At 37.3% G+C, this 15,537-nt stretch overlaps 1 protein-coding gene across 42 annotated transcripts in view; it reads left to right on the top strand.

Annotated features, from left to right (window-relative positions):
* Window positions 1-15,537, top strand: part of INPP4A (inositol polyphosphate-4-phosphatase type I A) — a 250,932-nt gene that overhangs the window by 211,542 nt on the left and 23,853 nt on the right. For all 42 annotated transcript variants that reach the window (XM_001363200.5, XM_016424845.2, XM_056808574.1 and 39 more), the window contains 6 exons: window positions 4,741-4,913; window positions 6,330-6,453; window positions 7,478-7,604; window positions 7,768-7,908; window positions 10,189-10,286; window positions 12,623-12,735. In XM_001363200.5, the coding sequence (XP_001363237.2) occupies window positions 4,741-4,913; window positions 6,330-6,453; window positions 7,478-7,604; window positions 7,768-7,908; window positions 10,189-10,286; window positions 12,623-12,735 (776 nt within the window). The remainder of the gene's footprint in view (window positions 1-4,740; window positions 4,914-6,329; window positions 6,454-7,477; window positions 7,605-7,767; window positions 7,909-10,188; window positions 10,287-12,622; window positions 12,736-15,537) is intronic.

Here is a 15,537-nt window from a genome sequence, read left to right on the forward strand (position 1 = left end):
GACTTTTTGGAGGGGGGTGAGAGTGGAGCAGAGAAAAAGACAGAAAATAAATATTATAATTTTTAAAAAAATTGTTGAAAGAGTAAGAAACCCAAATTCTTCCTCAGAAATCAAAGGAAAGGAAGTTAAGTGAAAACAGGTTATTTTTTAAAGTGAAAAATATGGGAATTAGGAAAGCTTCCATTATAGGATCATAGACTTAGAAATAGAAGGGACTTGAACCTTGTCCAGGCCCTCATTTTACAAAGAAGAAAATAGATCCAAAGAAATTAAATGACTTACTCAAAATCATAAAAATGGTATGTGCTAAAAGCAAAATTTGAACCGAGGTCATGTTTTCAAATCCAGCATTTTCCCAGTGTACTACATTATCTTCCACTTAAACTTGATGTTCTTAAGAAAGTAGAAAGTGAGGCTGCCTGCTGAGAATAGGGGCAGTAGGAGTAGGGTTGAGGACTTAAAAAAGAAAGTAGAAAGCTTGAAACAGAACTGTGGGGAATGGTAGTATTAAATGATGGCAAAACAGTTACAGTAAGAGAATTATAGAATACAGTACAACCACTGAAATTTCTTTAGTCATCTTATCCTGAGCTCTTTTGATTGATATCCCTAAGTGTGAAAGTCTCACTTTAGTGATTAACCAATTTACAAAAGAATAATTTATATTGGCCTTGTGATATCATTTTTTTGGGTGGTTTTTGTGCATTGAAGGAGTTTTGATAGAAAAAAATGATTATTTTTAAAATTTTTGGTATTTTGTATCCACATTTTAAAGAAATTGTGATCTCTTCCATGTTTGATTTCCTTCTGCCAAGCCACATCACAGTCTTTCAATGCTATAGTAAATGGTCTTTGTGAATCACTATAGACAAAAAAAATTTAATCTCTAAGATGGCTACCCTTCTAGTAATAAATCCTCATAAGCTTATAGCTAGATTAGATTACCAGCTGGCCTATAGTCAAAGCCTTTTCAGCTTGGTTTCTGTTGGCATTCTTTAAGACCTCAGGGTTAACTCCATTCCACAGTGAAGCATCAAAGTCCTTTGGTGAATTCTTTAGTTAAAGAGCAAAATAAGGAGCAAAAACAGTTCATTCATTCCACCTAAATATGATTACAGGACAAGATAGTTTCCATTTTCCTTTGAGGATTACTGCTAGAGACATCTTAGAAACAACTGTCTAGTTAGATGGTTTTTGAATGGGAGGGAAGAACATGGAGAATTGCTAGATGTGTAATTTCATTGGTGTTAGTTTCCTTTGGGGGAGTCCTCCCTTACAATGAAGTTGACTAGCTATTTTTTTTAAAAAATTTACTGTTTTAGCAAACTAACCAGTTTTAGAGGTTACTGTGAGGAAGTCCTCGATTGGTCTAATCTAGAGTATCTCTAGATCTACTCTTAAAATGGTCACTTTTGTAATGTGTCCTCCTTATTTTAGATGTGCTGTTCTTGGAGATTTTAAATTTATATTTAAAGTTGTATAAAATCTTGTCTCTGAAACCTATTGGCTATGTGACCTGGTACAAATCATTTAACTTCTTAGTACTCTAGGCAGCCATCTCAAGCTCTTAAGTTTCAGAGAAGGTGCCAACATAATTTGTAGATGGAGTTTCCTATCCAGAACATCTGTCCCTTTGCCAGTGAAATCACAGGTCCAGTTGCTATCCCTTTCTTTTTTTATTTACATAAATTGTATTTATGTAAAGTTTTGTTATTGCTGGAATAAAATCAACGCACAAAGGCTAAGTAGTGAAATCACTGGGTAACCAGTCTTTATAGCTTGGCATGAATTAGTTGACTTTTAATTTTTGTGGGGGTTAAGTTTTTAAATTATATTTTAATTTATAGTTGTATATGAAATATTTATTATATAAAAAGATCTTTTTATTTCTGCCCTTCAAACAGTTAGTTAGCCACTTTGGATATTAAAATGTGCTTCAAAAATTCCTCTGCCATCCATCTCCATTGGAATTGTTTGTTGTCTTTAGTATATTGAGAGTATGCAGAGCATTTTAAAAAAATGCTACAGAACTTAGCTACATTAATTTATAGAATCTTAGATTTGGAAGAGCCTTTAGCAGTCATCTATTTCAACTTCTTATTCCATCTTAGATTCTTTTTTACAAAGCTCCTGATGGCAAGAGAGTTCATTACTCTATATGACAGCTTCTTCTAACGCATCAGTTTATTAGAGTTTCCCATTACATTGAGCCCAAATAAGCTTTGAGTCCTTTTGAGCTATTATGTGGTCTATTCATTTTCTAGACAGCTTTTAATATAATCAAAGATAGATACATGACTCCTACTCTAAAACATTGGAGGAATGTTCTGAATTCCCTTCTCTGCCTCTCTTAAATGTGGCATCCAATATTGAACACAATTAATTCATCATGACTCTAACTTTGCTAATATAAAACAAATTTCTATCAAGACAGAGGTTCACTTTCACTTTAGTCTTCTCACAGAGACAAACCTATGTAGAATTCACAAATTTGCCTCTCCAAATCTGAGAATCTATGGTAATCTCTTTTCAAATTAGAAAAATAAATTTATTTGTGTATATATAAGCTTATCCAAAGGGGAGAAAGAAAAAGCAATTTAAAACTGACAGCCATACGGAAAATAGAGTAAAAGAGAATCCTAATTCCTATCAACCTCCAAAGTAATTAATTCTCAAAAGAAAATTGTCATTTATAGTTCAGAAAGAATAGCTATATGATATTGACATCAATAGATAAAATCTTTGGGAGGAGAAAAAAAATCTGAAAAAAAATGATAGTCATACTGTCAGGAATTTGAAGTTGAGAGGAACTTTAGAGAGCACCTACTCCTTCCCATCCCAATATGCTTAAAAAACAAAAACAAAAAAACAACTTACCTTCTGTCTTAGAATTTATACCATGTATAAATTCATTGCTAAGGGAAAAAAGCAATGGGGTTGCCTAGGGTTACATAGCGAGGAGGTGTCAGGTCAGATTTGAACCCAGGATCTCCTGTTTCCAGGCCTGGATCTCTATACACTGAGCCAGATATCTGTATCCCCAAACCCCCTCCTCCCCAATACACTTTTTATATATGAGGAAAAATCTCAGAATGGTGAAGGGGGGGCACAAGTTTCCTGACTTCCAGTTCAATGCTTTTTTGTCATAATTGAATTACCAATTTTTCATTCTAGATTTTAAATTTAGACCTGCCTCTTAGTACTTATGTATACATGTGCTTTTTAAAAACCTGTTTATAGAATTAGAGTATTTTAAAATTTTGAACTTCCTTTTCAGTATGAAAATGTATATCAACCAAGAATTAAGGATTTAAAATTTTATTTATTTTTTGACTGCCCCCCTCCAGTACTCTAGTGGAAATGCCATCTCACTGATGTGTGTATTGCCTACATCAGTGCAGATCACAACTCATTCATGCCTGGTTGTCTTGTTTTACTCTTGTCCATATCCAGAGTTGTTCAGGACCCCTGAAAAAAAAAAGAGAGAATTTGGATAAATTTGTTTTTTAGTTTAGTTCTGTGAATTATGTTTAGTAATTTAACAGAAGCAAACTGTGGTCATTTCTTTCACATCCCTTTCTTAGACTGTCTTATAGGAAGCAAAAAGTTGCTTTCTCTCTTGGTGAATAATTACAATCACTTTTATAGTCAAGAGAGAAATTAGTCCATTAAGTTTTTGTTGTTTTCATACCTTCCAAATTCAATGAATATCCTTTATTCAAGGCACTAGATTCCCTGATCTATGATGATTAGACTCTTACTATTCAACATCTGGTTTGATACAATCTATTCACCCAGTATTTATAATAAAACTTGCACTTCTGGAATGGAGTCCCTTTTAAATATATATATATCTAGTTTTTAAAAATATCTTTTGAAATATCTTGAAAATAGAAAGAGGAAAAAACAAAAAGCTAAACCTTCCTTCTAATTCTGTACATTTTCCCCTGAGGTGTTATTTTTAAAAAGTTGTTTTGGCACAACATCAGGATTATGTCTTAATCTTCCTATGAGAAAACCAGGACAAAAATATATGTTTGAATGTTGATGTGGCAATGGAAATTAGGGAACATAACAGGAAAAAAATATGAGAATTCAAAAAAAGGATGTGTGAAAAAGACTTCCTTTAAGATTTGAAAAGTGAGACTGGAAGGAGCATTTAGAAAATGCTTTTTGTTCATGAGAGGAAGGGCTGAACAACAGGGACAAAGGTTACCCTGTTTTTCAGAAAACCTCAATTTTGAACAGCTGAATTATAGAACTATATAACTACTATAGAACTTTTAATTCTTCCTTGCTCTTATACATTGAGTCCAATTGGATAGCGGTTAGACCATGAGTAGCTATTTTCTACAGTCTTGGCAGTTACCCTAAATCTTTTTTTTACTCCCAAAATGTGTTTAGGATTGATTTCTCTTGGCACCAGAAATGCCATATTTACTGGGAATATATCACCTATATAAGAATGCAGTGTATCCACCCAAGTTTCTAGGAATGTCACTGGGCTAGGAGTTAGGAAACCTGAGTGATTCTCATCTAATTTCTGAAATGTAATTATTTGTGTCCCTCAGGTTGTATTGGGAAGAGAAGAAGATGGATGGGGTTGGGGGAGAAGAGAGTTAAGGACAGTCAGTCATTGGGTAAACTGAATTAATTTTGCTCTCTTTCAGAGCCTGAATTTTAACATGCTCTCTCTCTCTTTTTTTCTTTCACAAAACTCCCACTCCCTGACACACTTAGGTGAATGGAGTGAGGCCCTTTACCCCTTGCTGACGACACTCACAGATTGCGTAGCCATGATGAGTGACAAGGCCAAGAAAGCAATGGTTTTCCTGTTAATGCAGGACAGCGCTCCAACAATAGCTATGTACCTGAAGCTCCAGTATCGCAGGGATGTTGTCTTCTGCCAAACTGTAAGCCAAAGGATAATGTAACAGAATAACTGTTAGATGAGCAGCTCCCTAGCCTAACAGCCTCTTGTAAAACCAACTGACTACCCATGAATCTTCCCTCCTTCTCTACCATCTTGGGGACCACCATTCAGTCATAACTGATTACCCCAATTTATGTCAAATCTGCTTCATAGCAAAATGGAGATTCCTAAACTTATTGGAACTCAAGACAAAAAGTTCATGATGTGACACCATTTTCGCCCTCAAATTTAGCATTGGCTTCTTATTTACTTCACCCCAGCTAACAGAATATGCCCACTTGCTGGCTTGATATCAAGTGTTTAGTGGAAGTTGTATAAGTCAAGCAAGCTTTCCCCCAGCATTGGAACAGAATCACCATTGATTATATTGGCACATACTTATAATCCCTTCTATGGATGATTGAGTTCAGGAGAATTGGGCCACAATAAGGGAAAAGCCAATCGAGAGTTCACACCACGTCACCAAGACAAGCTCCCAAGGGTGGGAAGTCTCCAGGCTACGGGAGGAGAGACTGACTGCCCCAAGTTGGAAATAAAGTAGTGGGATTGGGTTCATGAGTGGATGTCTAGGCAAGATAGAGAGGACCAATCCCTCCAAAAAAACCCAAAACAGAAAGAACAGAATGATCCAAAGACTTTCTTTCAAATCCATTTCCTCCTTCATCATGCTACATTAACCCAATGGCTTGCCTAGAGTCTTTATTTTAATTATCTTTTTGGCCCAACAGCCAAAGGAAGAATTTAAATTAAAGTATTAATTGCTACCATTGTGGAAAGACCAGTGGGTCTTTAAGTAAGGAGTCCTTTCTTTCTCATCAGCCCCATGAGAATTCTCACATTGAGTAGAATGGAACAAAGTGAACACATTTCTAGTCCAGAACTCACTTCCCTATCCTAGGTCACTTCATGGAAATCAATAAGGCTTATATTGTAGTTCAGCTCTCATTCAGCTCTCTGAAGGTTGTTTAAACTGGATCCTCAGAGTGACTTCAGAATTCATTCAGGTTTCTTAAAGACTTCAGATAAAGAATATCCTTTGCCTGAGATACAACTGTCAAGGCTTGAATTTAACTGGCCTCTTGGGTTGAAGAACCAGGGTTCAGGGAGATCAGCTGGCCACCCCATTTATTACGTTCATCATCCCATGTCCTCCTGCACCTCTTAGCTGTCTGATAATATCCCACAAATTAAGACATTTTCTTCCTACTAACCTTCCTAGGAGGTCCTGAGGCTTAATGACTTTATGTCTATAAACTGCTTTGAATAATGAAGACATTGGAACTTACTACCTAAAGGCAGAGCCATGTATCCTTTTGTATTGTTGCCTTAGTGTGGAAATGTTTCTCTTTACCCATTTCATGTTCCTTCCTCCCCTCCTCCTCCATTTCTATTACAGCTGACTGCACTAATTTGTGGGTTCATCCTCAAGCTAAGGAACTGCCTCCATGATGATGGTTTCCTGCGGCAACTCTACACCATTGGCTTATTAGCCCAATTTGAAAGTCTCCTCAGCACCTATGGTGAGAACAGCTCCCTTTGGATCTAAGGGGCTGGAGTCTTTTTTTTTTTTGCCAAAATACTGAGTTTGAGAGAATCCTGGGTGATACTATGGATTGCACAGTAGATCCAGAGTCAGACCTGAATTAAGATTCTGTCTGGGGCATTTATTAGCTTTGTAACCCTGGACAAGGCAACTTAACTCCTGCCTGCCCTAGTTTCTTGATTTATAAAATTGGTATAAATAATATCTTCTACCTCCCAGGATTATTTTGAGGATTTTACTTTTAAAGTACTTAGTAAGTAATAAAGTCCTATATAAATGCCAGCTATGATCTTCATTTTCATTATGAATTGCAAGATAAATATAATGTTTGGAGCTTCTTAAAGTTGGTGCAGTTATCTTCTGGAATTTCAGATATAAGTGTCTCTAAAAAAAATCTCATTAGATAATTAAGGGCAATTAAATGTTTGAGTTCCTGCATATCCTTTTTAAAGGAGAAAAGGAAGATAATAAAGGAAGCATTTTGATGGGAATTGGTTCCTAAGAAAAATGGGCTAAAGATCCAAATATACATATGACATTATCTGAGGATAGTCATATTTTTTCTCAATGCTCTTGAAATTAAGGATCTCTAGTTTCCACCACTTTTGGGCTACATTGGTCTTAATATCATTTATTTCATTGCAGTTTTTTTAATAGACTTCAGGTAATTTTTGGAAGCCTAGCCCATGTTTCTCCTGATTAGTCTTGAAATTTAGGATAGGATTTACCAGTAGAATTTATCCACGGAAGAAGAAAATCCAGACATGAAGATGGTACAGAGAGAGCTTAATAAATGCTTATAGATGCACTTTTTTATTAACAAAAATTAAGAATGTTACTGATTTGCTTTCTTCTCAGAGCTCACTTCAGTTATAGTGTGTTTGTTGTGGAACTAGAAACCACAGAAATATGTAAAAAGGTAAATGATTTTCTCTTGAAGGGGAAATATGGAAACTAAATACCTGGTGTTTAAAATCTGTGGTTCCTTTTCTTTTTTATAGGTGAGGAGTTGGCCATGTTGGAGGACATGAGTCTGGGGATTATGGACTTGAGGAATGTAACCTTTAAAGTAACGCAGGCCACATCAAATTCATCAACAGACATGCTCCCTGTAATCACAGGAAATCGGTAAAAAAAAAAAGGCAATGTAATATGCATTTAAATTTTAAGAGCTAAAAGGCATATCTGTTTTCTTATATTTAAGTGTAAATTTATCCATTGCCCCTTTACCCCTTTTCTTTCTCTCCTGGAAGACATATTAATATCCCCCATTTTGTTTTTGTTTTTTAAGTGATGGATTTAATGTGAGGATTCCATTGCCAGGCACACTCTTTGATGTGCTCCCCCGGGAGATTCAGAGTGGCATGCTTCTAAGAGTTCAACCTGTCCTGTTCAATGTGGGGATTAATGAGCAACAAACTTTGGCAGAGAGGTAGGTGCCCAACTAAATAAGTCCTGCTTTTAAATGACTGCAATAGGTTTTCGATTGGATTAAATATGAAGGAGGTTAAATCCACTGTAAGGAAAATGTGTTGTTGTTTTTGAAATTTTTATTTAATTAGTCAATTTAGAACATTTTTCCTTTGTTAAAAGAATCATATTGTTTCCCTCCCCTCCCCCCACCCCTTCCCGTAACTTATGCACAATTCCACTGGGTTTTACATGTGTCCTTGATCGAAACCTATTTCCATGTTGTTGATGTTTGTATTAGGATGTTCATTTAGAGTCTACTTTCCCAACCATATCCCCTCGACCCATGTGATCAAGCAGTTGTTTTTCTTCGGTGTTTTTACTCCCACAGTTTTTCCTCTGAATGTGGATAGTGTTCTTTCTCCTAGATCCCTTCGGGTTATTCAGGATCACTGCATTGCCACTAATGGAGAAGCCCATTACATTTGATTGTACCAAAGTGTATCAGTCTCTGTGTACAATGTTCTCCTGGTTCTGCTCCTCTCGCTCTGCATCACTTCCTGGAGGTCGTTCCAGTCTCCATGGAATTCCTCCACTTTATTATTCCTTTGAGCACAATAGTATTCCATCACCAGCATATTCCACAATTTATTCAGCCATTTCCCAATTGGAGGGCATCTCCTCATTAGGAAAAATATGATTTTTAATGTTCATTAAACATGTATATGTATATAATTTTGTCTAGGTATTGGGAGAAATACAAGGATAAGTAACAGGTTCTGCCATCAAGATCCTTAGAATGGGAAAGATAAACTGGGTACAGAAATAACTAGTACAAAGCTTCATGCATTCATGATGAGAAAAAGACGTTATATGGCCTAAAGCAGATGTTAAATAACAATATTTGACATTTGTCTGAGCTCTTAGTACTTGTAGTACCTTGTCAGACACATGAAAGAAACCCAGCCATATTTTTATGGATCATATGAGGCATTTAACAAACAACCCATATGAATTCATGCCATGTTCAAGTGCAGAAGCAACAGGACAAAATCACAAGTTCCAGATGCCATTTTTTCCCATCTTTCTGAAGTGTCAGACTATGACAAACCCATTAAAAGAGAAGTCAGCAATGGTTCTCCTTCCATTCTATTCCTCATACCCTCGCCCTCAAGTCATTAATTCATAGACATTAGCCTTTCTTAAAAATCTAAGTCTTTTTGAAAACAAGGAAAAAATATTAAAATTCTCCTTTTCTTGAGTTGCTTTGATAGTGTTTATTATAATATCTTAGTCTTATTTCCTTTTGTCCAGAAACTGTTGATTTGGAACCACTGTGCTTGCATTACAGTGCTAGGCTTTCCAGGGTGTTCTAAAATGAATAACATGCTCTCTGCCCTCAAGGATCTAGTAACAGCACTCTTTGAAGTAGTTAGTGGACATGTGTAAAAGAAGATGCTTTTAAATTCCAAGGAAGAAAATGCCTTTTGGATTTAAAGTACTTGTACTCAAGACATCTAGGTGGCATGGTGGATAAGAGTGCCAGACTTGGAGTCCAGAAGATTCATCTTCCTGAGTTCAGATCTGGCCTCAAACACTAACTAGCTCTTGTCATCCTGGGCAAGTTTCCTCCTCCATGAAATGAATTGTAGAAGAAAATGGCAAACCACTCTAGTACCTTTGCCAAGAAAATTCCAAACAAGATCAAGAAGAGTCAGATACAACTGAAACAACCATTTCCATTTACTCAGAGCCCTGTTAGATGGTGATAAATTTGATGATTATTTCATAGATGAGAAAGTGGAGGGGATAAAATAATTTAAACAGCATGGCTACTAATCAGAGAATGCCAAGGCAATAGGATCCTTCAACCTCCAAGTTTGGACAGACCTTATTTGGAGATTTATAATACAGTAGATGTTATATATAATCAAAAGTTATACACTAAGAAATGTATAAGATGACACGGAGGAAACTTGGAATACTGGACAGAGAATTGGCATCAGGAGACCTGGGTTCATGTCCTTCCTATACCTATTATGTGACCCTAGGCAAGATATAACCTCTTATTGCCGAAGGCAGTTCTCTAAGTGGCAGAGAAGATGATCAGTGAAGTTCCTCCCTAGGACTGCTGTATACCTATGAAATTAGAGGCTTAAAAAACTCATTAATATGGGAAAAAAAGGATACACTTGTGCTTTGAAGGAAAAGGGTATAAAATATTAGTATTCCTTTGGGGGAGATCAAATGCAAAGAGAAAAGCACCACTAACAGACTAATATTTCCTTTCAAACCTCCATAGGTTTGGAGACACATCTTTGCAAGAAATTATAAATGTGGAGAGTTTGGTGAGATTAAATTCTTACTTTGAGCAGTTCAAGGAAGTTTTACCTGATGATTGTGAGTATTTCTTTTTTATTATAGATACTGGCACCCCCCTCCCCCCACATTAAATGTACTGAATTTTTGTTTGAAATTATGACAAAATGGAAAAATACTCTGATATAAATACTCTAAATGTCAACTAAATGCTTTTGTGAAGAAAATGGGTGATTTTTGTTCATCTCACCCAAGAAACCACAAATTGTTTATCCAGTGGAGTCATGACCCATTTTAATTCAATAAATATTAAGTGCCTGGTATCACTTAGATATATCCTTTTTTTCCTTATTCTTACAATTAAGACCACTACCAGATATATTTTTCTAAAATACTTTTTTCATATTGCCACTCCCCAGTTTATTAAACTAAAATGGCTTCTTATTGCCTTCCCTAACACATTCTAGCTTACAAAACCTTTCATAATCTGGACCCACCATATTTATCTGTTCTTATTTCCTACTACTAAAATGTTTGCTTCCTTTTATTCCTTCTATTGAAATACTACCCAGCTCAAGTATTAATATTACTCTCAGGAAGTCTTCCCTTACCATCTCAGCCACCATGGATCTAATCTTCTTTGTTACTTATCTGTTCCACTGGACTTAGCACTTTATTATCTACCATCTTGTTTAATTTATTTACTATATATATGTCTCGTGTTGGGGTTTTTTATTAATAGAATAGATATACCTTGTGAGCTGGAACCTCATATTCTTCTTCTGTATCCTACAAAGAGCTTAGCAGAGTGCTTGGCACAGTGTAGATGCTCAATGAATACTCATTGCTTGAGGAATTCTTTAGGAATAAGGCAGATACCCATCTGTCTATACTTTTATGGGTCCAGAAATAGAGAGATGGATTCAGTCAGTAATTTTAAACTTTTGCTACACAGGTATTCTCCATGTTAAGTGGAAATATCCTTGCTCTTGCATAAGATTCCAGGTGTTTAGTAAATGTTAAACAAATGAGGAATGCCACACTATTATTTTACAGTTCCCAGTGTTTCAAGCAAGAGAGTTAAGTAGCAATATTTGACTCCCATCTTTTGAATTCCATTTCTCATCCAGAGCTTTAGTAAGAAGCTGGAGAATGGCTCAAGAAGTTTTATGGAAGCTTAGAGAGCAGCCTATAAACAGACTTTGTATTTCTCTTGGGTTTAATGGTTCTCTGAAGTCTTAATAGTCAGGGAAAATACTCAGCGAAAGTTAATAATCTGTAAGACTGAAAAGGTTAAGACCAATGGACTTAATTATTTATTAGCCTAATCAGTTAATTGCTTTTTGAGCATCTTTTATATACCAAAACTCTATTAAGGGTTGAGGGAATACTAAAGAAGAAATAAGACAGTCTTTGGCTTCATGGAGCTCACAGGCTTTTTGAAACAATTATAGGTCAAAAATGGTGTAATAATGTATATAAATGTATTAGGAGTTCAGAGAAGGAATAGGAAGTCTATTTCTTCCAGATCTTTCATTGACCTGTGTTTATTCTTGCTTGATTGTTAGAGGATAAAGTTAGTCATTAAAAAGCTCCCTAATACAGGTCCAAACAGCCTTTACTTGAAGTTCAACTAGGTTTTCTCAATCTCCTATTGGAATGATCTGTCTGATATATGAAAAACCTCAGTAATAAAAGGAGGGATGAGATCTCTTAAATGCAAGAGTACAAAAAGATTGTATGCTAATGGTGGAAATAGAAGAGATCAATTAGAATTAATAGGAAATAGAGATTTTTCATTCTATTTAAATCATCCAGAAAATCTAAATGGATTCCTTTAAGTATACTGTCAGCTACAGGAAAATTATGTGACTGACTGATGGGCATGAAAATTGAAATAAAAATAGAAAAAACCAGAAGACCACATAGCAATCCTGAGTTGACCCCTGGTTTGCAACTGCAACCTCCATCCTTAAGCTTTTCTTCCCCACCCCATACACCTTTTAAATTAAAACTTTTGTTTCCAACAGTCAAAAATACAGCTTCCTCTTATCTCTTTCTGAGTATTATTACTGTTTTTATAGGCCATCCCTGAAACCACATCCCTAAAATGAAATCTCTTCAAAATGAAAACAATGTAACTACAGTCTTAAAAGAAATTTACTGTGAGAAGTTTTATTTTTACAGATCTTTCAATTAAATAAAGATATTTTGTTGTTTTATCCTCATTGTATTCTTTACCTTCATCTTTATTTCCTTTCTCAAAAAGCATCATTATCCTGGGCACTCAGCCTTTTTTTATGCCCGATTGTTCTGGAAAGTGCAGACTAGGTTCAGACAGTATGTTTGATGAGAGAAAGAGACATACAAAATGAGTGGAAATAGCCCTTGACTGTGCAGGGTTTGTTCTTTTTCAGGTCTACCTCGATCTCGTAGTCAAACGTGCCTGCCTGAGCTGTTGCGGTTCCTGGGACAGAATGTACATGCCAGGAAGAATAAGAATGTGGATATTCTCTGGCAAGCAGCTGAGGTATTGATTGGTTGGACTAGAAGTGCCATTGCTTTATCCTTCTGCCTCTTTAAGGCAGAGGGCCCAAAAGTGTCCCCCCAAGTGCTAGGAAAGTATTCTCAATTATTCCCTCATCTAATGAAGTCAGGACTGTCAGAGGCCTGCCAAGTTTGTACCTTGGAGAGCTGAAAACAGAGCTAATGATGGAAACAGAATCTATAATGAACTGCAAAGGGTTGGGGAAAGGGCCACATTTAAGGAGATATCATTTAACAAGAGGAAATGCAACATCTCACACTTAAAAAATCACAAGGGGCAGGTAGGTGACTCAGCAAAATGCTAATCCTTGAGATGAGAGCTACTGGGTTCAAATCTGGCCTCAGACACTTCCTAGGTTTGTGACCCTTAACTTAATTAACCTTAACTTAACCCTGATTGCCTAGCTCGTCGCTCTTCTGTCCTAGAATTAACACGAAGATGGTAAAGTTCAAGAAAAATGAACAGGATCAGTGGCTGTGAGACAGACAAAGGTTAAGTGTAGAGAAGGTGGGGGAAGAGGAGGTCTGGGTTCAGTTTAAGAGCTTGTGGTCGTAAGTCCCAACTGTAAGTCATACCAGTAGGAAAATTTAATGCCATATTAAATTTATTACTGTCCCAGGAGAAGGGAGATAATCATCTTGCTGTTGTAATAATTAAAATAAGTTTGACACATATAAGAATTTTTAAAATTGTGGTCACCGTTTATAATAATTAAATATTAAGTTATGAAACTGTGAGTAGCCTTATTGTAGCAAAATAGTGATAGTGAGAGAGGGAAATATAGGAAGGAGGTAGAAAATATTGCCTTGCTAAAAATACCCTAAGTCTTGGGGGGGGGGGACAGCTGGGTGGCTCAGAGGATTGAGAACCAGCCTAGAGACGGGAGGTCCTGGGTTCAAATCTGACCTCAGACACTTCCTAGCTGTGTGACCCTGGGCAAGTCACTTGACCCCCATTGCCTAGCCGTTACCGCTCTTCTACCTTGGAGCCAATACACAGGATTGACTCCAAGACGGAGGGTAAGGGTCAAAAAAAAAATACCCTAAGTCTGGGTCCCAGTGCCTCCAGACCATGAATGTGAATCCGAATGCGAATCTCACCAGTCCAGCCAGGCATTTCAACAACCAAAGACCAGTGCCAAAGAGGCTCAGGAGCAAAGGGCTCCTGACGGGGAGGCAAGTCTCACCCAAGTAAGCATCCCTCTTCAGCCTGAGTTTCCAATGCAGAAAGCCGAATCTTCACCGGAATCCAAAGTTTGAATCAGGAAGCCGAGCTCCTAAACTGCAAAAGAAGCTCACCAGAGCTCCCACCCCGGAGGCAGAAGACGGCCAAAGAGCCGGGCCCCAGAGGCTCCCCCTTACATGCAGTCTCCCAGTTTGCCCGGCAGGGCCTTTGGCTTTTTCGGGGATGGACTTCCTTTTCTAGTAAAAGGTTCTCGCCAAGCGCTGGATGTGAAGGGCAGCGGGCGGGCTCCACGCTCCTGAGTAATTAACTTAGAACAGACGCCGGGAGGTTAAGTTCTGCTGCCCAGACACAACTGAAGAATGGCTTGTTTTGGACGCAGCATTTTAGATGAGACGCTGAGAATGTGACCAGGGCGAGCAGAAAAGGAAGCGGATTAGAAAGGGCCATGCACAAACTGATAGACGGAATGTAGGCCGTTTGTTCTGGAAAAGAGAAGGCCCGGATGGGGAGGAGGAAAGACGGGCTCCAGATCAACATGCTGGAGAGCTTTGACAGGAATCCGTCATAGAAAAGGAGAGTGTCAGAAGGCCTAGCTTAAGGTTCTGACTCCAATAGGCTTGTAAAAGCTCGTCAAACAAGTCGTTTTGACCTTTTGAACTTCAATTCCCTCATTTCTTTTTTTTTAAACCCTTACTTTCTGTCTTGGGATCAAGGAGCAGATTTAGGCTTGACGTAAAACGAAAAACCTCCCTATAGTCAAACTGAGCCCATTTGCTATGGGTTACATTGGGAAGGAATCGATCCCCATCATCGTAGGTCTTGAGGGAGACTGAAAGTCTTTTGTTTAAGGAAGTTGTAGTGAATTCTTCTTTAAGACTGGATGACTTTCGAGGGCCCTTCCAGTTTTCAGATTCTGTGTCACCGTCAGCAGATAGCTGTGTATCTATGGAAACTAGTTGCCCAAGTGAGATTTTTAACAGGTTCAATGAGAAATCTTTCCAGTCCTCATCCACAGCTCCCTGAAATAGCCTCCTTACACACTTCGATTTTTATTAACATTTAAAATTGCCTTCATTCCTGCCTATGATTTTTCAGTTAGTTAATTTGGATTCGTATTTTTTATTTATTTATTTTATTTATTTATTCGGTTTTTGGTTTTCTAAGATTACTAACAGAAATGAACACTATGGCGATATGTTTTGCATGATAATACATGTGTAATCCAGATCACCTACCAGCACCAGGAGGAGGAAAGGAAGGCAGGAAGAGAGATAAGTTCGATCATATAACTTGTGGAAGTTTGTTATGACCTATAATTGGTAAAAAAAAAAAAAGATAGCTTTCATTCCATTCCCCCTTATTATGAGGAGTCATTCCATTACTTCGAGGTAGGGAGCAGGCCTCTTGAATAGTTCGATTTACCAAGAGAAGAGCCGTACCGCCATCTTGGAATTTGCCCTTCCCTTGGAAGCGGAAACTGATGATAGAGGGGATTCATTTATCTACTCATTGTAAATAAAGCCAACGCCAGCAGAGGGCAGCACAAGTCCTGCCTGGATTCTAAATGGTCGCTGCTCCTCATGGCTGATAGGTGGAGAT

This window comes from Monodelphis domestica, chromosome 8 (assembly GCF_027887165.1).
Source record: "Monodelphis domestica isolate mMonDom1 chromosome 8, mMonDom1.pri, whole genome shotgun sequence".
Classification (NCBI taxonomy): domain Eukaryota; kingdom Metazoa; phylum Chordata; class Mammalia; order Didelphimorphia; family Didelphidae; genus Monodelphis; species Monodelphis domestica.